Source organism: Ptychodera flava, chromosome 2, assembly GCF_041260155.1.
Source record: "Ptychodera flava strain L36383 chromosome 2, AS_Pfla_20210202, whole genome shotgun sequence".
NCBI lineage: Eukaryota > Metazoa > Hemichordata > Enteropneusta > Ptychoderidae > Ptychodera > Ptychodera flava.
Window position 1 is genome coordinate 34055555 of NC_091929.1, and position 24790 is coordinate 34080344.

The 24790-nt window shown below is 37.0% G+C and overlaps 1 protein-coding gene across 1 annotated transcript in view; it reads left to right on the forward strand.

Annotated features, from left to right (window-relative positions):
• LOC139119543 (ly6/PLAUR domain-containing protein 2-like) overlaps positions 1–18030 on the forward strand; it is a 47334-nt gene extending 29304 nt beyond the window's left edge. Inside the window, exons 3-5 of the mRNA XM_070683389.1 lie at positions 16425–16549; positions 16710–16809; positions 17092–18030. Of these exons, the coding sequence (XP_070539490.1) occupies positions 16425–16549; positions 16710–16809; positions 17092–17237 (371 nt within the window). The 3' untranslated portion in view covers positions 17238–18030. The remainder of the gene's footprint in view (positions 1–16424; positions 16550–16709; positions 16810–17091) is intronic.
• Positions 18031–24790: the final 6760 nt, after the last annotated feature.

Here is a 24790-nt window from a genome sequence, read left to right on the forward strand (position 1 = left end):
GGTCCAATAGACAAGCGTCAAACCAACTATTCTTCAGTATTGGCGCTTTATCGATTCCAGACGTTGTTAGCGCAAACCGCAATCATGGAGGACCGATTTGTAACGATTGGCTATCTCCTTGCCTGAATTGCTTGAAATCCATGCTTGTTCGAGAAATATTGAAAAGCAATCTTTTCTAGAGTGTCGGATACAAAGTCCCCCCTTGTAATGAATCTGAAAGAGAATCATTCCAATTATCTCCTTGGAAAATATTTTCAAATAGAAAATATTCATATTTTATTGTCACATTATCTTAAAATAGTCGTGAACAACAGCTTTTCGGACGAAGCTCTTGCAATGCTTATGAAATTCACGATGCACGGAATAGACTTTGCTTGCGTTGGCTTTTGCAGAAAATCGCACGTGCCTTGAAACTTTTGCCAAAACTCTCCGTAAGAAAATTTCAAACAAATCCTTTTGGCAATAAAGAAAAATTAGGCGTCATGTGCAAAAAAGTTGCCATAGAAAAACGAATGATCCAATATATATTTACCGACAATTGAAATTCAAGTGGGCGAAATCCCAGTGTTAACTGTATCAGGAAACTCAATGGTGAAACATTACTGATTTTACATTTTCGTAAAAATATGACAGCGAAAGTGTATTTACATCTGAGCTTCAAGTGGTAGGTCAAAAAGTATCGAAAAGGTTTTTAAAGTCCGAATATTTGTTCAAAAGGCGTATTCACGGCAACCCAATGTGACACACTATTTCGTAACGCCTGTGTGCGGCCTCGCCCTATGTTAAGAATGCTGCCAATTCAGTGAACATTGAGACGAATCCCGCCGGGTTTGAACGAGATTTGGACGGTGAATTTAAAAACCGTAGGAGGTCCATGACATCTCTGTGACCAAATCTGAGGTCAGTACACATCAAACTGCATGTATCGTACTTTTAACTTGTCCAATTCGTTCAAGGACACTTTAAACCAGTCTCATCCAGAGTACAAGGCACAGGTCATCCGGCAAATTTTACGGTCATACAAATCATCCTAAATCGTACTAATTGGCGAAGTTCAAAATGACCACCACCATCGTTGTTAACTCTATAAGAAAACCCATAAGTTTTGCCTCACTCTCATGAAAACTAAACTATGAAAAACCCATTTTCGACCAGCAAAGTATTGTAAAGCTATGAGTCTGGTGCGTTCTGTCTCAAGAACTTTGAAAGTAATAAAAACGTCTTGGATGCCGCTCTAAAGACGAAAACAGCTTCAGCACGTCGATGGTTACAACCGCCGTTGATTACCTCGCCAACATACAGTGTCGAACAGCGGAATATCACAGACAATATTTTCACATCGTGTGACTCATTAGTAATTTGAAGTTGATGAATGATAATATGGACGAAATAAGATTTTTATCTACATATCCTTTACAGAAATAGCCTGGCAATTTTTTCGGACGTAGCTTCAATACAGATGGTGGAAACAATCGCCGAACGTTTACGGAAACGAATGAGGATCATTCACAAACACCGATGGAGGGGAGATTTCGGGAGAGGGGTGACTTGAGAAAAAAATTACAACATGGCGAAAAAATTACAATATGACAGGGGGATCTGAAAACAATTGACATTGCAAAAGGGGGACTTGAAAATTTATTGAATATCAAATTCCTTTTCAAATAACTTCTGCAGTTTAATTTCCTGCCAATTTTATTTTCGGTGCGGCCTTCGGGCGCAAGTTTTAGGGTATATTTATCAATTAATTGGTGCAAGCAGCCACCTTTAGGGAAAACATTTAGGTTGTCATGATCGTTGTCACATAACACTTATGAACAATTTGAAAGAAATATAAAGATCCCATAGTTCCGATCGTGTTACATGTAAAAACACCTACAGCAGTGTTCAACATCTTTCGCAGAAGCCCCGGCCGTCCCGTATACATAAATCGTACGTTCCTCTTGAGGCCTTATATACCTCGACATACCCGTACATGTTTAGCATGTTTAGTATTCAAGGCAGAGACGAAAACAGCATTATGAAAGGAATAAAATGAAAAAGGGGGATCATCGAAAGTTCGCAACAGTCACATTGATATCCCCAAGTGTAAAAGACAGCCTGCGAATGTCAGACAAAGGATCATACTACAACTGAACTTTAACGCCGATGCTTGATGATTTGTCGTCCGCATTTGGAGCGACACCGATGACACGGGATTTCTTGGGACACCCTTCAACGACAACAGCGGCTCAGATGATTTGAGGTTCTTGTCTTTGTGTTCAAATATTCTCAAATTCTCTCCCTTGGTTTTGTTTCCGCTGACTGGCGATCGGTTCATGTCAGCCAAAATGACAACAGATACGCTCTTCACCACGCGAATGTTGTAGAGAGCGAATGCAAACTACTGTCTGACAAACGCTCGTAGTTGAGTGGTGTTAATCGGTTTTCAACTCGCATGACGCTCGAAAAAATAGCAACTCACTCAATCTTAGCATGGAGGTCTTTTTTACTCTATGATCGAAAACACTGCCATCCTATATCTACATACAAATGCAGGTATATTTGTTGTGTTGTCAACCAATATTCGCTCTGTCACTCATTAACGGGATCGCTTGAACCTTCTGCAGCTATGAACCCTTTCCAAGATCGAATGCTGACATAAAATTGCATTATATTTACGCTTGTGTGGACGGCATCGAGATACCGTAGCAGTCCAGGCCGTTAGGTCGAACAGTTATACTCTGTCCTTACAGCCAACCCGTCAACATACTATGCATAATCCCTTCCCGGGCACTCCCCAAGTTTATTTACATTGGGCTCTGAATAGATACGTCGCACCTTATTCCTTTTAAGTCAAATTTCAGCCGCTGACACTAATTTCAATAAGTGAATATTATGTTTTGAATGAATAGTTGATTGCACTATCTTGTCTTTGCGTTTTATCAGTCGAGTAACTTTTTATGGCAATTAACAGGGGGAAAAACCGAACGATTAATAAATCGCCTTTTTCTCAGTTCGGCATTTTGTCATATTCCAACACGTTCAAAAAGGTTTAACTCGAGAACGCGTCAACGGACGTTCACCAGATGTTTGTCGAATAGTTTGTCTCTAAATCTTGTCTCAGTTCTTTAATTTAGGTTTTTAGAGTCGAGTTATCGCTGCTTAATTAGACTCACATTGTGAGACTAATCGGTTGATAAACTTTGGTTCAACACTCTTCAAGGAAATAATATTTGGCATATTTTAAAGATAAAACGGGCAGGACTTTGCCCAAATTACTAGTTCTGTATCAAAAATGAATCAAAACTTCTTTTAAACACAACAAATATATATAATATAATATATATATATATATATATATATATATATATATATATATATATATATATATATATATATATATATATATATATATATATATATATATAAAGCTAAAAAAGGCAGGACTTTGCCCAAATTACTAGTTCTGTATCAAAAACGAAGTAAAAGTTTTATATATATATATATATATATATATATATATATATATATATATATATATATATATATATATATATATATATATATATATATATATATATATATATATATATATATATATATATATATATATATTTCAAAGGCACGGATAGGGGCATGGTTTCTTGTGAAGAAAGGATGTTATAAAAATACCGTTACCGTTGTTAAAGTTCAGATGAGGTCCAGCTGCCGAAATGGCAGTCTTGCCTGGAGGACAGTCTTAGGGCAAAAGAGGATGGGACAAGCCCACACGATGACCTCTTGACCCCCGCCACAGGCGGCGCTGTATGAACGTTTGCAGGAGATAAAATCGCTTACTTTTTTAACTTCGTATATTTCAAAGCTAACTTTTTTATGAAACTGTGTGTCAGCTGCACTTTTTAAATATTATAAATAACAAATTTCATCAATATTTTGATATATGGTAATCAGACGATCCTTAAGAACTTAAAATTGAACATTGATACGTGATATCTGACATGTCACTCTTAAACATAAGACGCTTGACCAAAAGTCGGAAAAAAGTCAGAAATACATATATCATACCAATTTTATGCTTTTCAACAAAAATATTGCATATCTTGTCCCTCCCAACATGTGCACCAAATAAAAAAGTACTAAAATTGAGCTATTGCAGATTATGAAAAATCATATTTTTTGTCTTATTCTTTTACCAACAGCTACAACATTCCATTCTATTAAGGATAACCATATAAGCACATTTCAAAACTGGCCACATTTAATGTGGACAATATTCAATTATGAGCTCCAAAATCTTGGTCCACAGAAGACTTACGAACTGATTGGCAAACATACAGACTGATATACACACAGGCGGACTGGTAGAATGTTGATAATTGCCACCTAGTGCGCCTTGGCCCATAAAGAGTGATAAAGATAACCATGGAGTTGATGTGTTGACAAATATGTTATCTTTGACAGGTACGCAGCTAACCTTTGTTGCTTTTTCATGTTAAAAGGCAGAGGATTAAAACTGCAACAAGTTAAAACAAATACAGTAAAATACTGACCTCGACCGACATTTAAGAATTCAAGCGAACTTTTTACAACTTTTGATCAAACTTATGCTCGACAATCCTCAACAAGACCATCGCTTATTCACCCTAGTTAGTTCAACAATGGCGCAGCGGAGAAAACAGCGTTTATACCACAGTCGCCTGTTTTCTAAAATTGCTCTAGCTGTTTGAATATACGCCCAAGAGCAGAGAGGAATTTTAGAAAACAGGCGACTGTTGTTAATGCCATTGCAATAGTGTAGAATGCACCCTGAAAACAAATATCCCGACCCTGAAATGCTCTGGTCTAAACTTTACTGCTTGACCATTTTGAGGATTCAACATTTTGTTTTTTAATTGAAAATATGTGTTACTGTAAAGTTAACAAAGGGTATAGCGGCCATTTTGATTTCCAAATAGCGTTTTATGAACACCAAACTTCTAAATAAAAGATATGGCAACTCGGCAGAAAATGTCCCGACGTTAAAACCCCTCTCAGACGGACATACCAGCTATAACGTTTGACAATGCAAGGAAAGTATCTGTACGAATTGTTTGCCAAGAGATGGTTCCCGTTGATCGTGTATTTGTTGAATGTTTACCCCGAAAAGAACTAGTGACAAATATGCCAACTTAAATTTTTTTCAGTTACTGCCAAACACATATTTAAAGTTGTGGAGACATAATGTATCCAAAAATTCGAAACAAAACATTAATAAGCCTACCAAGCTTTATCTGCCAAACAACCTAAGCTACAAATGACATTCAAGTGCCGCCTTCGCGAGATGAAGTCCGTCGGCAGCGAGTGGCCAGTCAAATTTCGAATGTAAAGTGAATGAGTTACAATTGAAGCTCGTGAGTCTTATCAGGATAAATATTATCGCTTTACCCTAATAGAATTTTTCTTGATTTAACTGCATACCAACGCCATGCCAATAATGTTATTTCATACCCTGAATTTTAACACTATCTGCTTCTTAACTTGAATTTAATTATTATAGTCAACAAGAAAATCTTTTAGAGACAAAGCACATTGACATTAACCAAAAATAAAAAACAAAATCAAATACAATTCCATAAGTAACGACCGAAAGATACATTAAAACATATATTTATGTTGTAAACATGCAATAGCGTGGGAAATGTTGAAGCAAGCAAATCTTCCTCGTCGAAATCATAATAGTGCATAAGTTGAAGAGTGGTAAACAAAGATGCGTGACTCTCGAAGGAATTTTTGAAAGAAAGTTAATCCCTCTGCAGCACCATTATGCCTTTTCTTTCATTCGATTGGTGTGACTATTATCCATACTATCTCGGCAACGACAAATCATAATGGCGGGGTTGAATGAATAATACGAGTTGAACGAACTAACCTTTGAATGCTAAGGAGGTGTGCACACTATATAAGCATATGTTTGGTATTCATGTTTCCATATTAACAGCACCTCCCAACAGAGAGCATCGGCGAGTACACGGGTAAGTTGTATTTAAGGTTTACATGCCCCTGCCATGATTACCGTTAACGAAACGTCACTGAATGTTAATCATAAAAAGTGAAATTCGTTTCATCTGAATGTTTATCTCGCTTCGTTTCCTTTATAATTTTTCAAGAAAATTCCAAATCGAATTTAATTCTATCGTGGTTGATTGTAATATTGGAAAAACGTCGTGTTTTTTTTTTCATAATGACTTCATTTGCCATTGCTTTGCGTTCTGATGAATGAATATGTTGTTTCAAGAATGTGTGACGAGATAATAACAAGTAATTAACTGCTATAGAACGAAGTTATATTTTTAAGCTTTTTGGTATCAAAATTCAAATACTAGCTGGAAAATTCATCTGGCTTGGAATGGCTAAATTTTACCACCTTTTACACTACTAAAGATTAGGATTGTATTTGAGGTATGTGGTAATATTATTTACTAGATAAAAAAATCTTGCACCTGTAAGCACACAACTTCATGCATGCTTGTAAGCAGTTGGTGAGTAGAGGTGGCTTTATGCAGCATTGTCAAAATGTCTGCGGACACAGCTCTTTTAGAGTACAACTTATTTACTCCCACACAACTCAAGAAATTTAAAGAGCCTGACAAACATTTGCAGCTTGTCAAAAGACTTGCAGAAAGAATATAAAGGCTATTGAATGATGTAATTGAATTCCATAACAATCGGGCGCATTTTTCGAAAGGGTAGAATGCTTTTGAGAGTGATTGGACAGTGGCCCATTCATTGCTTTGAGCTTCGTCGGTTGTCCTAGTTGTTTCAATCGTTCATGTATATGGTGGTAGCTATGTGGCCAAGCCATGATGACCATAAACTAGTCACCACTGAGTTTTAATTATGAGAAGTGAAACTCGTTGCATCTGATTGTTAACCTCGCTTTGTTTCCTTAAGAATAATCTTTTATGTAAAAGGGATTTCAATTTCAATAGTGGTTCTATCTTGGCCTGAAAAATAGTCAAGAAATGTTTGTGATATTGGAAAAAAAATTACGGCTTTCACAATTGCTTTGCGTTCTGGTGAATTTATATGTTCTTTCAATAATGTGCGACGAGGCTCCAACTTATTAAATTATTGCTTGACAAAGAAAGTTATATTTCTAGGCTTCTCGGTATCAAAACTGAAATACTAGCCAGAAAATTCATCTGGCTTGGATTGGCTACATTTTACATCGTTTTTACACTTCTTAAGTCCAGGGCTTTTATTAAATGTATGTGGTAATCATATTGGGATCCAAAATTTTGCAAATGAGTGCACAAAACCTTATGCATTGCTGTGACCGTTATTTTTAGGAGAGGTGGATATGTACAGAATTGTCAAAATTTTCATCGAAACAGTTCCTCACCTGGAGTACAGCTTACTCCTTAGCGATTCTTAACCCTCATCAAAACAACTCCAGAAATGCAGAGACCTTGACAATCACAGCTTGACAAAAGACTGAAAGAAGGAATATAAATGACTATTGAATAATATAATGAAATTCCTTAAAAACCGAGCATCAACAGACCACAATACTGTGTTTGGTTGTCATGCGAACAAAACAAAGGCGGCGCCATTTTGGAAAGCGTACAGTGCTTCTAAAAGTGATAGGACAGTGGCTGATTCAATGCATGGAGCTTTGTCCTGAAATAATCCGTTTTCGTGTAGTTAGAGTCGTTCATGTGAACAGTTGTAGGCATGTGGCCACACCATGATGACCATGGGTGAGACGCCACTGTGTATTACTTAAGGTAAAGGGCGACGAATTCGGACGCGCACACGCTTTAGAACGTTTCTGCGCAGATTTAACTCCAGCCTGCTGCAAATGGGTTACTTTGTAGAACATGTATTTAACATCACCTCTCATTGTTGAAATTGCGCTTTTACCTAATTTTTTGACCCGGTCTCTTAGAAATACATATGACCTATAACCTTGTCATATTTTGACCCCCTAGGAAGCTGGTTTTTAATCAATATGAGCGAAAAATTAACATTTCTCTCCCATTTACATGGCCATTCACCTGGACATATTGTAAAAAGTAGCGTGGTGACACCCTTTTATTAAAGTGTAAACTAAATGGTATTATGTCAGGATTTTATTCGCCAAGTTTGGTCAAAATGACACCATTCAAACTGACAGGAAGAAAGTTCGAAAATTATGTAGTGATATAATTTCGATATCGTCATTTTGTAATCGATACTTTGTTAAAATTTCTTTACAAACATCATGAAAACTATACATTCGATAGATATGGATCTTAATTCTTGGTATTTATTAAAATTATTTCATTTGCTAAGCGTTTAATAATTGCTTTCTTTAGTTTAAGTGAATTATATCATTTTAATTATTTTTAATGACGCCATTTTAACGTCCGTTTCCATGAAAACGAGCGTGGTGAACCCCGTTTTTTATTTCATTTTTGCACTTGCACAACTTCCAAGAATATCTGTGCAAAGTTTCAAGAAAATGACACCACAACCTAATTTTGACGTAATTCGTAGTACTTCACCTTAATCTGAAGTGAAATTTTTTTCATCCGAATGTTTACCTCGCTTTGTTTCTTAAGAAGAATCTTTAATGAAAATGGGATTTCAAATTGAATAGATGTACTAGCGTGGCCTGGAAACAGCCAAAAAATGTTTGTGATATTGGAAAAAACTTTGTACTTTTTATAATGACTTAATTTGTCATTGTTTCGCGTTCAGGTGAATTTATATGTTGTTCAAGAATGGGCGACTCAGTAATAAATTGCTTTAAAAGCAAAGTTATAATTCTTAGCATTTCGGCATCAAAATTCAAATACTGGCCGGAAATTACATCTGGCTTGGATTGGCCGAATTTTACTACGTGTTAACACTATCAAAGACTATGGTTGTAATGGATGTACGTGGTAGCCATATTTGAATCCAAACTCTTGTAACTGTGGGGACAAAACTCTATTCATGTTTGTGAGCAGTTGATAGGAATAATTGGAATTTTGCAGCATTGTCAAAAAATTCTATGGTTTTTTTTTCAGTACAGCTTTTCTTCATTTGATATACCACTCGTCAAAACAGCTCAAGTTATATAGAGAGTTGACAAAAAAAGATTACACACATTGTCAAAAGACTGGCGAAATAAAGGCATCTGATGGACTATTGAGGAATAGAATGAACTTGCGTCACTAGCGAGCATCAACAAACCATTTTCAATAATGTGTATTGTTAACGTTGTCATGCAAACAAAATAAGACGGGCACATTTTTGAAAGAGCAAAGTGCTTCTGAGAGTGATAATATGTAGGACAATGGCTGATTTATTGTATGGAGCTTCGTCGTAGAATAGCCAATTGACGCGTTGCTTTAGTCGTTGATGTAAACATCTGTAGCTATGTGGCCCAGCCATGATAGTCATGGATGAGACGCCACTGAGTATTAATTATAAGAAGTGAAATTAGTTTCATCTGAATGTTTACCTCGCTTTGTTTCCTTAAAAAATAATCTTAATGAATATGTGACTTCAAATTGAATGGTGATTCTATATCGTGGCCTAAAATTAGCCAACAAATGTTTTTGGCATTGGACAAACTTTGTGGTTTTTCATAATGACTGAATTTGTCATTTTTTTGCGTTCTGATTAATTACTGTGTTGTTTCGGAGACTTGAGACGAGATAACAAGTCAGTTAATTGCTTAGAAAAGTTGTCTTGTTCAGCTTTTCGGTATCAAAGATCAAATACTGGCCGGAAACTGCGTATACCTTGGATTGGTTACCTTTTACAACTTTAGTAAATCACTAATTTAAAAGAACGGGGTTGTAATTGATGCACGTGGTTATCATATTTGGATCCACTATTTGGTAACTGTTAGAGCAAACCTAAATGCATGTTTGTGAGCAGTTGATAGGGAGAAGTGGATTTGTGCAGCATCGTCAAAATTCCTACTTCGTTTTTGAAAAGACTGACAGAACGACTGTAAAGGAATATTGAGAAATAGAATGAAATTCCGTCCCTACCGAATATCAACAAACCACTGACAATACCGTGTTTGGTTGTCAAGCGAACAAAACTAAGGCGGGTGCATTTTTGAAAAGGGTAGAGTGCTTAGGAGGGTGATGAGATAGCGGCTGATCTATCGCATGGAGTTCCATCGTAAAATAACTCTTTGTTCGGGTTGTTCCAGTCATGCATGTAAATAGTTGTAGCTATGTGGACATTTTATTGTGTCCGACCCATGCAAAAATTACCTCATTATATTTTACTCTTCTGATTTCAATTTTACAACTCAATATTTTTATCGACTTTCTGTATTAGTATCCTATATTCAATTTTACAACTTTAATTTCCATGTTTCTTTCTACATTTTTAATTTAAATTATGCTACTCGACCTTTATTCTTCTAAAAATTCCCATTTTGCTTTTTCTAAATGTCACGTCACACTTGTCAAGAAGATTGAATCTAATGACTGTGTTCTCTCAATCTTGGAGAATTGGGATTTTGCAAAATTTTCCTCCCGTCCCGATGGTTGCGTTTGTTAGAATTCATTAGGAATTCATGACGTCATTTGATCGGGCATTTCCTTGCGTGCACTTGGCCAATTGAACATGGGTTGACGTTTAGTTCGACGATATTCACTTCCAGCACCGTCGTGTGTATTTTCATCAGAGCTAACTTTCTATTTTTGCCAATGACTATTATTATCCAGCTTGTCACTAATACAAAATATCGTTACCCTCACACCTAAAAATAGAAAAAGAGAAAAACTCTCGTGCATGTGAACGAGGGCATACGCAAAGAATGCTGGAATTGAGTTTTAGAAAAATGCTCCCTGTGTCAATAACTAGATGCAACATTGCCAGTGTTTAGACAGAACGCTATAGTTTATAGCTTGCAAGTGGATGTTGGGCATTGCAGTTATAATTGCAAAGATAATGATGGCACAATACGTCCCTTGTTATACACAATAGGTTGTTATCATGGTATAATGGCCAATTTTTGTCCAGCATTTTTACACATTATAGAAAATCTATACCTGCAGGGTCTGACATAGTGTACGTGTACTGTTTCATCAGAGGGTTAACTGGGCAATGTTGTCGTACAAACGTATAAAGCAAGTAACAAAACATTCTATGTTATCATGAATCAATACAAATAACACTTCTAATTCTAACCCTTGGCGCGACACCAAGGGCTCGGCCCTATATGATAGTAGGAGAGAAGATCAGTATTGAAAATTCGACAGTGATGGCACTAGATAAACGTTGGTATCATCATACCGGCAAAAAGACACGAAACAAAACAGACACACACATGGTAAAAATATCTTTAAAACAAGATAAAATCAGATAAAAGTTCGGGAGAGGCAGGCCCAGTATACAGTGGGGACCACCCATAAATGCCTACTTGTAAGCGTTGTGACTGGTACGTAATGTATCATTCAAGTTTCAATGAGAAGTGGTACGTCTCGTGATCTGAATTGTGGACCTAATAATCCTGTTCCAAAATGGTCCTCGATTTATTTCCTAGACACATGTACCGGCAACAATGGTTGGTGTTTGTGGCCCTACAAGGCCCACTTACAGTGCGCTTATTGGCTGGACCCTCATTAGGTCTCATTATAGTACGTACACTGTTTACCTCATGGCACTGTAACTGGTTACCTAGTTTCCTTGCGACAGCCTCGTTCTGCAGTGTTCGCTGCCTCGTAATGTTGTGTCTAATTTACTTCCTGGATACCGTTGTCTGGTTTCCTGACCCATTTCTACCGCTGGCTGCGCTGCTAACTAAAATAAGGTCGGACATGGGCTAATGTAGGCTGAAAGACCAGTCGCTCGAGGAAGGACGCTCTCTACGCTCTCCGAGGGGAGCGTAGAGATAGAGCGCCCTCGAACGATGGATGTTCCAACCTAGGGCTATTAATGTTTCAGTCAGAATTTTGACTGCATATTAATAATGAGCATAGCCACCCTAAAAGATCATGTGATCAGCACATCTGTACAGTGGCAAGTTTTAGAAATAAGATGACGTTACATCGAACGTTAAAGTTGTTTGCATGGCTTCACTTCATGATGGTGTTTAGTGCTGAAATGACGATTTTCGTCGACGATTTTTTCTCAGACCTGACCTGGTGACCATCGTGACCTTTGACATATACTGCGATGAATCAAAAATAAATGATTTTGCGTTCCATTCAATGTCTAAATAGGATGCTTAGCTCGAGAAACTATGGCGGTAAAATTACTCAATGGGAATACGAAAAGTGAAATCGAAGGTATCTTCAAGTTGGAAATAAATTCAATGCAATCCCTGCACTCGTACTATCGACCAATGATAGTCATGGTTACGATAGCCGAAACCTGACCCTATTTTCGTTATCCGCACAGCCAGTGGCAGAAATGGGACAGGAAACAAGACTACTGAATACCATTGTGGTAACCAGTTACTGAAAGTGTTTCACCTTTATATGGTTTGATTAAAACGTACAAAGACAATGAAAGAAGGTCATATTCGCCTGTAAACGTTCACTAGTTCAAAAATGCTTGTCTACTTGGCTCCCAATACTTGCGTATAACGATTCAATTTTACGTAATATTTTGACAGTCGCTGGTGAAAACTAAACTCTCTTCTATTGTACATTTGTTAAGAACACAACATTGTAAACAATACTGAACATATTCACTGTTCGCCAATAGACATTGTGAACCATTTAACGCTTATTAAATATGGCGAACCATATTCCACCATGCTGACAGCATACCCTAATACCGGTTTGCTTGTGCAAATCAAGCGCTCTGATTGGTCTAGATAAAAAGACCCGTAATTTTATTCATGACGTACTACGATTGGTACGCCATTTTTGCTACGCTGCTTGTTGGCCTTGGCATTGCCGAAGCATCGGGCGGCCGGAAAGCATTTTAACATTCGCTCCCTTTTGATATGGAGAGCAACAATTGATGATAACGGAAAATGTAATGTTGTAATAATTCATATTCTAATTGCAATATTTCAATTCATTTGTGTTAAGCCTTAGTGTCCTTACAACTATTTCGACGACAACGGCGCAAACTAACTCAAAACAGGATGCCTGTTCAACTACCAAGTACCGAAATGACTGATCTGATATTTCTTAGTTGACTTTGGCCTTTTGTCTTCACCTCGCGGTCGAACAAGGTGCAGACTTCCTGGATGACTGGATACTACAACGGTTTCCAGGAACAACATGGGGCACTACAAAACGAGGCAGTGACACTACAGAACGAAGCTAACGCAGGGACACAGGGCAACCAATCAATTGCCGTGAACTGACCGTTACATAAAAATAAGACCTAAGAGAAAGGGTCCATCCATTGAGTGCTCTGCAAGCGGACCTTATAGGACCATAAACACCACTCACTGTGACCGGTAGATAAGTCTCGAACCTTACTTATGAAACAGGAGGGTTAAGACATAATCCGGATTGTTTACGATAGGGAAGCTGCGCGATTAGGGTTCAAGAGGTCATACTTGTTCTACTTGATTTATCTGCTGCATTTGACATAATCGACCATAACATTCTTGGTATCAAAGACACGCCTTGCAGTGGTTCTCATCATAACTTTCAAACCGACTTCAATCGGTCATCATCAACGGGAAAATGTCAAATCATAAGATTGTACACTTAGGTGTTCGCCAAGGATCTGCTCTTGGGACACTACTGTTTTCACCATATGTTACACCTTTGGATCAAATAATTCGACAACACAATCTAAAGTTTCATCATTATGCCAATGAAAATCAACTTTACTTATCTTTCACTCGTAATGACACCTCCAATGCAGTGTCTCGCATTGAAGAATGCTTAGTTGACATCAAAATGTGGATGACTAATAACAAACTGCCGTTGAATGACGGGAAGACAGAAGTCCTCATATATTAATCAAACCCCCACCTTCAAAAAAAGATAATGCCCCAAGTTCAATCAACAGCATTCATGTTGGATCCTGTGTAATAACACCAGTTAGAGCCGCCTGAAACATCGGAGCCACATTTGACAGCTACCTCCAGTGTAAACAACATATAATCGCAACTTGGCAGAGTATATTGATGCAGATGTGATAAATTGGTCAAATATGTAAATATACCTGTCTGAAGAGACCTATCTCAAATTAGTTCACTCTGTGTTATCAGCAAAATTAGACTATTACAATGTACTTCTGACTGGAACACCATATTCACAACTTTGACTTTTGCAAAGAGCCCAAAATGTTTCCTGTCGTCTTGTTACTCGCTCCAGGAAATTTGATCACAACACACGTATTCAGCAACGACTTCATTGGCTCCCAGTAATCTACAGAATCCAATTCAGAGTCTTGGTTCTGACGTATAAAGCCATCAGTCGATTAGCCCTATCATACATCACAGAACTTATTCAAAAACATAAACCATGTTGATCTCTTCGCTCTAGTTGTAAACTGAAGCTGAAAGTCCCGAGAACAAAGCTTACATCATATGGTGACCGGTCATTCATGTACACTGCTCCTCTTCCATGGAACCAACTTCAAGACAAAGTTTCCTAGTCACCATCTGTGGAAAGCTTTGTTAATAAGTCTACACTAAAAACCTAACTATTTAAGAGAGCTTACTCTGATTAATTATGTTAAGCGCCAGTAAGCATCCCTGTTGGATACTAGGCAATATGTATATATTATTATCTATCTTATCTATTCATATTAGTTCTAGTATGGCTCTCTGTAGCTATGTCCTGTGTGATAATGTAGTGATGTATGCGGTAAACTCCATTTCAATTATGTTTCTTGTCCAGTTCAAGGGACCTGTACATTATAATAACGTTAAACAGTTTCCAAAACTGACAAACAAGTACATCATTTATAAGCTTGGTTTATTATGAATTTTCAAGCAACTCCCCCTTTCTTGTAATTTTTTATTATGATCACTTCCTCCACTTTCGAAATTCAAGGTTTTGCAAAGTCTCGGGTGTTTAAAAATATATTAAATTGATTGTTAATGTGTAGCAATGATCTTAAGATAGAACCAATAGCTTTCAGGATTAATTAAACGTTAAAGTTTGTCTTTTAGCATGCTATCAATACTCGACTCTCACATTAATCTTTTTGCGTTTTAAACATTGAGAACGCTCATTGACGTATAAACAAGGTAATATTTTAAATAGATTTAATCAGGAATTTATATAATCAATACAATATACCATTTATCTTGTAACATGTTCTTCACCACAATCTAAGCGGGCTGGGCTTATCCCACTTTAACAACAGACTCTGCATTTCGCCACATGTAATTTAACCCTTTCACCACCATAATTTCGCCCAAACCCATTGTTCTCAATAGTGAGGGGGACTTTTGTATGGGAGAATAAGAGGTGAGCAGGTTAAAGTACAGGTAGGCAGGTAGGTAATGCAATAGGGTGTAGCCCATCCTGTAACATTTCAATGGGTTGCTTTGTGTGTGCAGTGTTATAGACTCCTGTGCATTGAGAGAGAGAGAGAGAGAGAGAGAGAGAGAGAGAGAGAGAGAGAGAGAGAGAGAGAGAGAGAGAGAGAGAGAGAAATTAGCTCTCGCTAAATCTATATTTTGTTTGTTTTAGTTCTTGTAATACATCGACAGGACAAGCAAGATCACAACACAATGTCTGGAATTGTTTTATTCATACTGTTAGGTAAGTCACGGCAAACAATATCGCAAACAGTGATCTAACATGTTCAAAATAAACAATGGAGGTGATGCCAATGCATTTAACTTGTATTCAGTCCTGAAAAATATCTACATCTAGCCCGAAAGCACATTTTGAGATAAAAAAGAATTAAGTGGTCCCAAACCTCTGTAATCTATTAAACGCCCCAAAACACAGAAATAAGAATATTTAGTTTTTCCTCCCTGCTTCAACAATTTCGATAATAAAGTTGTAAACGTCAAGAAATGTACCACTAATTGATTGTATGTATTTCTTCTCTGACTTTTGCCACCTGATATCTATCGAACGATCAATATACCATTTTCTCTCCCTTATCTATCTATCTATCTATCTATCTATCTATCTATCTATCTATCTATCTATCTATCTATCTATCTATCTATCTATCTTATGTACACATACAATAATACAATAAATAATGCAATAAATAAAACGCACGAAAGCCATTCTATATTTTTATTAAATACCAATGACTTTTCAGTCACTTTTACGATATTCTAGACTCAATACAAATTGAGGATTTTTTCTGCAGATTGCAAATGGTCTAGATATTGAAGAATACTTGCGCAGTTGTTCGAAAGCACTTCTGCTGCAATGCATTAGATATATATAATATATATATATATTGCATATAGTAAAGTGAACTGAAAGACATTGGTATTTAATAACAATATAGAATGGCTTTCGTGCACTTTATTTATTGGAAGAGTCATGAGGTCAATTTGATTTACGATTTTATAGGTTTTGCCAGCAACTTGAGTGTTGCCTTGGAGTGTTATACGTGTGTTGGACTTACTAATTGTCAAAGTGAATTTGAAGGCATCAAGAGAGAATGCTCTAATTCTTCCGACTCCCAACGATGTTATGTAAGTTAAATGACGCACCTGCTCTTTTTGTCGGTCGTCTACTTCTGTATTTATAAATATATAGTTTCATATGACCATGTTTGCTATTTGTCGGATGTGTATTTGTCTAATGTGCATCTATACAGCGTTCCTGAATATTATTTCATTTGTTATTTCCTAGGTTAGTAGAACTGAAGTTGATGAGAAAGTGACATCTTACAGCAGAGGATGCATCGATGCCACAGAGTGTGACGATGGATGTGAGGAGACTTCGCTTCTTGGTAATGAAATAGGCTCATTTAATGCAAACGAGATCTCATAATGAACAATGAACGTACACTACATTTACTCATTTACGACTGTCTTGGTACAAGGGTACAAAAGAGATATTGTTATTGTTATACTTTATAAGGAGTCTATTTTTAGAACTGTGAAAGCTACTAATTTGCAGCATTTGAGGCATTTGAGTTATTTATTTGTCACTCTCTCCATTCTTTAGCAGCGGCCTTATGACCATAGTAGGTAATGCTTTCACATTTTGTGTTTTTTTCTCAATATTTTAGTTCTCAAGACTACCGTTTGCCAAGAATGCTGCGACTCAGATCTGTGTAATACGGGAAACACCGGAGTGTTGTTCACACCCATAATACATCTGCTGGTCGCTGCTACGGTTGTGGCTCTGGCAATATCTGCGATTATGTCAGAGTGAACGGCTGTACTTGCCAATCGGTTGAGATCTTCGTGTGTCAAATGAAATGTGTTTTCTTCTCATATACACAAGCCACACCGACGATTACCGTGAGAAACCATACATGTGTCCCCATTACTTAGCGTTAGATTTTGTTATAATTAGGACGATCAATGCATCTGCAAACCCTTTTAACCCTTTTAAAATGCACCAGTGACATTAATTAACATGAGCCCAACCTTTAGATGGTAAAGGAAAGGTTTAACACATAATCATTTCATTTACTAAGTTGTTAAATGCGGACAATATAAAACATTGTTGATTCCAGACATTTTCACGCATACTCGTATTTAAGACAGTAATTAGCAAGCAGATGGAAGCTATCACAATTGCAATGTTTATACAGAGTAGGATATTTGGGAAAATTGTTACGATCAGTTCTCAAAATATTCCTTCATGTTTTAAAGGGAGGGTGTTGTAAAACTGCGCGTTTGCAACTTTCTCGTTTACAGAAGATGTATTTCATGCATGGTATCTAGATGAATTACGTCAACATAGCTGCAACATATAAATTTTACGATATTCATTGTTAACAAGTATGTTTTAACTTTCATCAATCGCAAGCTTTCCTTAGATACAGTGTTTATATCGATCGCAGCGGTCACTTTGAGAAGAATTTCGACGACAATCTCCCTTTCATCAGGTAATTTGTCGTCAACATTCGTAGTCAAATGAATCAAATACGTTTCATATTCTTCTATGTAATCACTTAATCTTCAGATTGTGTTGAATAAAACTTTCATTTAGCCAGTAAGCTCTAAGATTAGTCTGAATCATTACGCTTTATTTGTATTTTAATTTTGGGCTTTCTCAAATATGCCACGAGAATCCAAAAAATAATTCGTTATTGAATTTGTCATTTTTAGTGCTAGATGATAGTCTCTGTACTATCGTTTGCGTATTCAAAATGCAAGACATCCACCTATTGGCCGCATTAAATTGCGTATAATAGTTACTGATTTAATTACTTGTATAAGTTCAAGATAGTTATTCAAAATTTTAGCATCTTAATTTACGTCCAATATTTAAGGCTTTCGAAATCTCGCAAAGGAAAACAATTGTTTTTACACGTGCACCTTGGGTACATTAGTAATTTCAACGAATTAAAATGAAAGAAAGTGGCTCAAAATTAGATTGACCTGAACACTCATAATGAAATGTTTATTTATTTAAAGGGATTTGTTTATTTTCTTAATTGAACTGCTACCTTATATGAAGACTTGATTAAAAATGTGGATTTATCGCTATTGATAGGTTCTGGGCTAGAGGGGAGTCTACGTGCATCTCCACAGGGTAACAAACCTATATTTTGCAGAAGTCGTGGGATCCCTTGAATACGCAATAGAACTTTAAGAAAAAATATCAAAGTGAAAAAGCTCTAAAGGTCATGTTTTGAAGGGTACCGCAAAATGACGATTTTGCAATCCAATTACATTTTTGTCATGTTAAAAGTAAGCTCAGCAGGTGACATATAATATGACACGTTTAGCAAAAATGTCGTAGTGATGTCTGTCTGTCTGTCCGTATGTTGTGTGAGTGTGTGTGTGTGTGTGTGTGTCTGTCTGTTTTCAGGATAACTCGAAAACGTCTGAACAGATTCAAGTCCGATTTAATAGACAGGTATCATATGCTAATGATAAGAACTGGTTAGATTCTGGTTTATGTTGCTTGAATATTAATGAAGTTATGAAACAGCTATTTTTCATACAATGGTTTCCCTATGGAGACAGTAATTACAGTGTTGGTATATAACAAGAAATACTGCACAAGATTTATTGAAACTTTTCACAAATGACAGTCTTAGAACATTGTGATCAGTCACTGTCATGTCAATTATCTGCTCATTTAAGTATTTAATGAATTTTTGTAATTAATTACATAACTCTCAAAGTCCGGCACTTAGAAGCATTTGGCAGTGTCAAGGTAATAAATAGCTAATTTGCAAATTTTATCAAGTTTTGTAATTAATTATATAACTCCACTGTTACTGCTCAAACTTTAATTAAATCTGATGCAGATACATATCTGACAGATGTCTAATGGTGTTGTAAAGCATTAAGTAGTGTGCAGTTGATCATGGGTTCATTTACATATTTAAGGAACTTTGTAATAGGTATATAACTTTTAAATTACGGCACAAAATTTGATGAAACATGCTACATATATTGATCTGATAAATATCTAATTGTGCTATGAAACATTGAGCAGTGTCAAGTTAATTAAGGGTTCATTTGCATATTTAATGCATTTTTTAATTATTGACATTACTCCAATATTACAGCATTACAGTTGATGAAACGTGCTACGTATTGATCTGATATATATCTAATTGTCCCATGAAGCATTTGGCGATGTCAAGTTATTAAACGGCTCATTTGCATATCAATGAAAGTTTTGTAATTAGTGATTTAACTCTGTGAATACTGTGCAAAAGTTGATGAAACCTGCTACATATAATGATATAACAGGTATCTGATTGTTCTGTGAAGCGTACTAATATTAATTGAACGGTTATAAACAGGTTATAAACTTCCCTTTTGTAATAAATCTGAAAGAGAATCACTCCAAACATACCTTGGCAAAAATACTTTCAAATAGAAGATAATCATATTTTATCGTCACATGTAACTAAGAAAGGCGTGAACAACAGCTTTTTTGCAATGCTTATTAAAGTCACTTGAAGATGCAGGGAGTGGCGATAATCATTACTTTGCTTGAGCTAGCTTTTGCAGATAGGTCGTACGCGCCATGAAATTGAAAGACTTAAACTTTTGCCAAAACTATACGTAGTAAAATTTCAAACAGTTCCTTTCGAAATCAAGAAAAAATCCGGAGTCAAAGTGCAAAACTTTGGTCCTAGAAAGACAATTTACTCAATATTTACCAACACTTGAAATTCACTATGGCCGAACTCCCAGCGTTGACTGTATGGGGAACCCAATGGTGAAAAACATACTTTTCTTTTTTCCAAAAAATATACCGGAGAAAGCATTTTTACTCCTGAGCTTCAATTGAGCTCCCAAAAGTGAAAGACAAAAAAGTATTGAACATGTTTTACATTCCGAATATTTGTCCTCGAGGCGCATTGTACCTTAACGGCAATGCAATGTGACACACTATTTCGTAACGTCTGTACGTGCTGTGTGCGGCCTCGCCCGTGCTGTGTTACGAATACTGCCGATGCAGTCAGACGAATCCAACCATCTCTGAACGAGACTCGGGCAATAAATTTCAAACTATTAGGAGGTGTATGACATCTCGGTGACCAAATTCAATCTGATGTTAGTAAACGTTAAACTGCATGTATCCAACTTTTAATTTGTCCGAACTTTGTTCAAGGACACTTTAAACCATTGTCGTTCATAGCCGAGAGAACAAGACTAAGGCCACCCTGTACATTGTACGGATATAGAAACAAATCATACACAATCATATCACGAAAACTAAGCAAATAAAATATCCATTTATGACCAGAAGAGTATTGTAAATCCATGAATCTGAATATTTTTAATAAAGATGCATTGAATCTCAAGAAGTTGACAAACAATTAAAAAAATCATGAATGCCGCTGTAAAGATGGTAAATATTCTAAACGCATGGGTGGTTACCATCGTCCGTTATATACCTTGTCGACGTAGACAGTGGAACAGCGGAATATCACAGATAAAATTTACGCATCGTGTTACTCGTCACTATTTACATTTTAGCACAGACAAATAGAGACTGGCAACGCGGAATACCTTTTGTTCCATGGTCGTCTCGGTAGACTATGGCCTTTTGATATTAAAATGAACTTCTAAGGTGTTAAACTTTTTGGAGACCTTGTTTGTGGTTGATAATTGCACGAGATTATGCGAAAAATACGACGAGATGGCATCGTGCTGCCAGTCGCGCAGCAACCATAGTTACTTTGTGAGCTCTCAAGCCAGAAGCACTGGCAAAACATAACACGCCAGCAGTTTTATAAACATGTCCTTCCTTGACGAACGTGTAATAGACGGTATGACTGACCGTAAACCATTGAGTAAAATCAGACAGTATCGATAAAAGACTTTCAAATTTGGTTCAAACACACTCAATATATATTCATAAAAATATGAGAGGAATTTTTAAAATGTTAAAAACTCGCTTTCCTTAAGCTCAAAACACTCCTGTTTTCGCCAGCACGCCAATTCCGCTCAGCATCACACGACAACAACAACACAAACTTTGCCGAACATACTTTCGGTTAACAATTGGCGAAAATCAGAAAATTACCGAAGGATGCATGGTCGGCACTCTTCAGATAAGAGAGGCGAGAGCTACCTGTGGCGAGGCTAACATGGACGGGTTACATAATCGCTTCACGCCTTGAACAATACCCGTTGCTTGTCTGTTACTCTATTTGTCGGTGATTTTGGAGAAGGGCTAAGTGGACGAAATAAGCTTTTTATCTACCTGCCCTTGAACGCCAGAAATAGTCCTGTCAATGTATCTAACAGAGCTTTAATACAGATGATTGTAGTGGTCGCTGAACTTTCAGGGAGACTGAATATCGATTTATAAAACAGAAGGCAATGAGTGTGTGTAGCATCGGAGGGCTCTGTTCAATTCATCCTCTTGGGTTAACACTTTAGAGAGGCACTCCCACTTGGTAACATTTTTAAAACACCCCTATTTTAATGCCAACGGTCGATATTTGACGTGGTGACTGAGCGCGGATAGCGAGATATCGATAAAAACATGTCATTTCCCGAGCGTATTTTTCACATCCCGAAGTTTTACGATCGTTTCTGAGTTTGACCCGAAATACCCCGAAGGTTTGTTGTTGTGCTGATTGATGATCTTCTAGGGAGTCTACAATAAATTCAAACGACGCAATTAATTTACTTCCCACTGCAAAGACTTTATTATATACAGCATTATGCCATTACCTCAGGTAAGTTTTTTAAAACTTCTCCTTAGATTTGTCATTTTCATTATTCTAAATCAGTTGTACTATATTTTTAACCAATACCACATAAACATCAGTTTTTACATGTCAAATATTAGTTGCCTCCGATGACTACATTTTGTCATCTGCCACACAGTACGCCGCGCGCGTGGTAAGCGTCCATGCATACCACTCGGCGGCCGCTACGTATCAACTGCACGTAACTGTGCTAGTCACCTATGCGAATTCTGGTGGAATCAAACTTTGTGTTCCGTTTTTTCTCAGGGTCAGAAAGAATAGGCTTTCCCCCAGGGGACATGACCGATCACCGACGCGAGTGGTACTGTGGCATACAGCAGCGTAAGCTTAGACTCGTACTCCAAAGCTTAGTTGACAATGGCCCCAGTGCCGAACGTTCGATGTTCGGAAGCTGAATTTAGATGGGCCACCGGAATTCAAACTTTTACTTTTTTGAAGGCATGTTTTTATCGATATCTCGCAATCCGCGCGCAGTCCCCACGTCAAATATCGACCGTTGGCATTAAAAGAATGTGCTTTAAAATGTTACCAAGTGGGAGTGCCTCTTTAAATTATGAAAAATGTACAGAAATTGGAAAATACGGAAATAAGTGTGAGCAAATAAATATCTTATGGGTAAGATGTGCAACAACTTTTATGCACCAACCACATTCCGTGATGGAGGAACTGCGTACCGGTCACCTAATCGTTTAGACTGTTGAACACGCTCATGCGCACACAAACATAATTGCAGTTGTAATACTCGTGTCACTTCAATGTAGGACGACTTTGGCCGCTTGAAGACGTGGGATAATAAATCAGTAAAGAGGGGTCAGTCGATAAATTGTTCATGCATTCCTTCTGACCCAGACTAGTTTTTTATCATATTCCCCAAATTTCAAACACCTGGCCGAGAACTGTATTCACTCTACGACTTGTGCCAGTGTCATACTGACGTTGCCTGGTACCATCCGGTATCAAATTGCAAAGTTCTGATAATCAAGAAAGGAGTTGATTTGATGGCAGGAAAACAAAGACTGGACAGTCAGAAACGAAATTAAATGGTTCGACCCAAATTTTTTACAACTTTCGATAAAACCCATGCCCGACAGTCTTCTACGAGGTAATTGCTTATTCACCCGCGTTTACAGTTGGTTCAAGAATGCAATGGCGGAGAAAACAGTTCATAACATGGCCATTGGGTACAGAAATTACCTTGGAACAGATATCGTGACCCTGACATGCTCTTGTCTACTGCTTGACTATTTTGACGACCCACCATCTTGTTTTTAATTGAAAAATATATTACCACAGAGTTAACAGAGGGTATTGATGCCAGCAAACTTGTAAATAAAAGATAGGGCAGCAAGGCAGACACATTGCTGACATTAAAACTACTCTTCGACGGCCATACCAGATATGAATTTTGACAACGTTTGACAACGCTTGGTGATTATCTGTAAGAGTGTTTGCCGTTGACTGGCGTGTGTATGATATATTTACTCTAACAAATGAGTGACAAATATACTAACTTTATTTTTGATGAAGATAAGTCTCTGTCATACAAAGTATTCAAATAGGTAGCGGCACAATGTCAATAAAGATTTGAAAACAAATAACACGAAAGCATACCAGACTGATCTGCCACACTGCTTAGGCGACTTTCAAGTTCCGCCTCCGCTATGCCATCGGCAAGGAGTGGCCGTATTTCGAATAGTTCAGAGATGCAAAGTAAATAGTCGCATTAATACTGGTTACAAAAGAAGCTCATATTTCTTTAAACTGTCCTTAGATCTTCTAGAATTTGTATAAGCACACACTTTATGATTTGTTTACTTTAATTGAATACTTAACCTAAATATTACATTCACCAAGAATGTACTTCAGAGTTGAAACATTTTGAAACAAAAATAAAGCCCAACATAACACTGAGCAAAATCTAACAAACATTCCAAAAGGACTGAGCTAACGTTGAAAACATCAAAAGTCACGTGGTTTGCAAACAGTTGGGTTGAAATGCCGACTGACGTCACTGACGTCGTGGTTCTGATTCTCAGTAGTGCAAGGTTTGCCAAACAAATGGTAAACGAAAATGTGTGAGATTTTAAGGATTTCTTCAAAGCTACTCAGCATCACTACGTTTTCATTTTTCCTGCTCTCTACTAAACTGTACGACATACATGGTTAATTAAAACAGAATTTGGATCAAGATAAGTCATGGCGAGGGATTGAAAAATTAACATAATCACAGTGCCTGTTAAAACACGTAATAAAGATATCGATCCGATTACTTCTACTACAGAATCTATTGTGCGCAACTTGGGGCATTTAAAAAAAAACTACTAGATGGGGATAATGGCAGAAAAATGTGAAAATATGAAAAATAATAATGATAATAACTATCCACAGATTTGACAACAAGGTGGAAGTTCGTGTGGTATTATTTCAGCTCATTTATCAATGTCAACTTGACATATGGTGTCATAAACTCGTATGATTTGAAGGCGTTGACATCGATAGCCACAATTACATATAAAGCAGTGTGAGTGTTCAGGCATCCATATTGATACCATCTTCGAAGCCG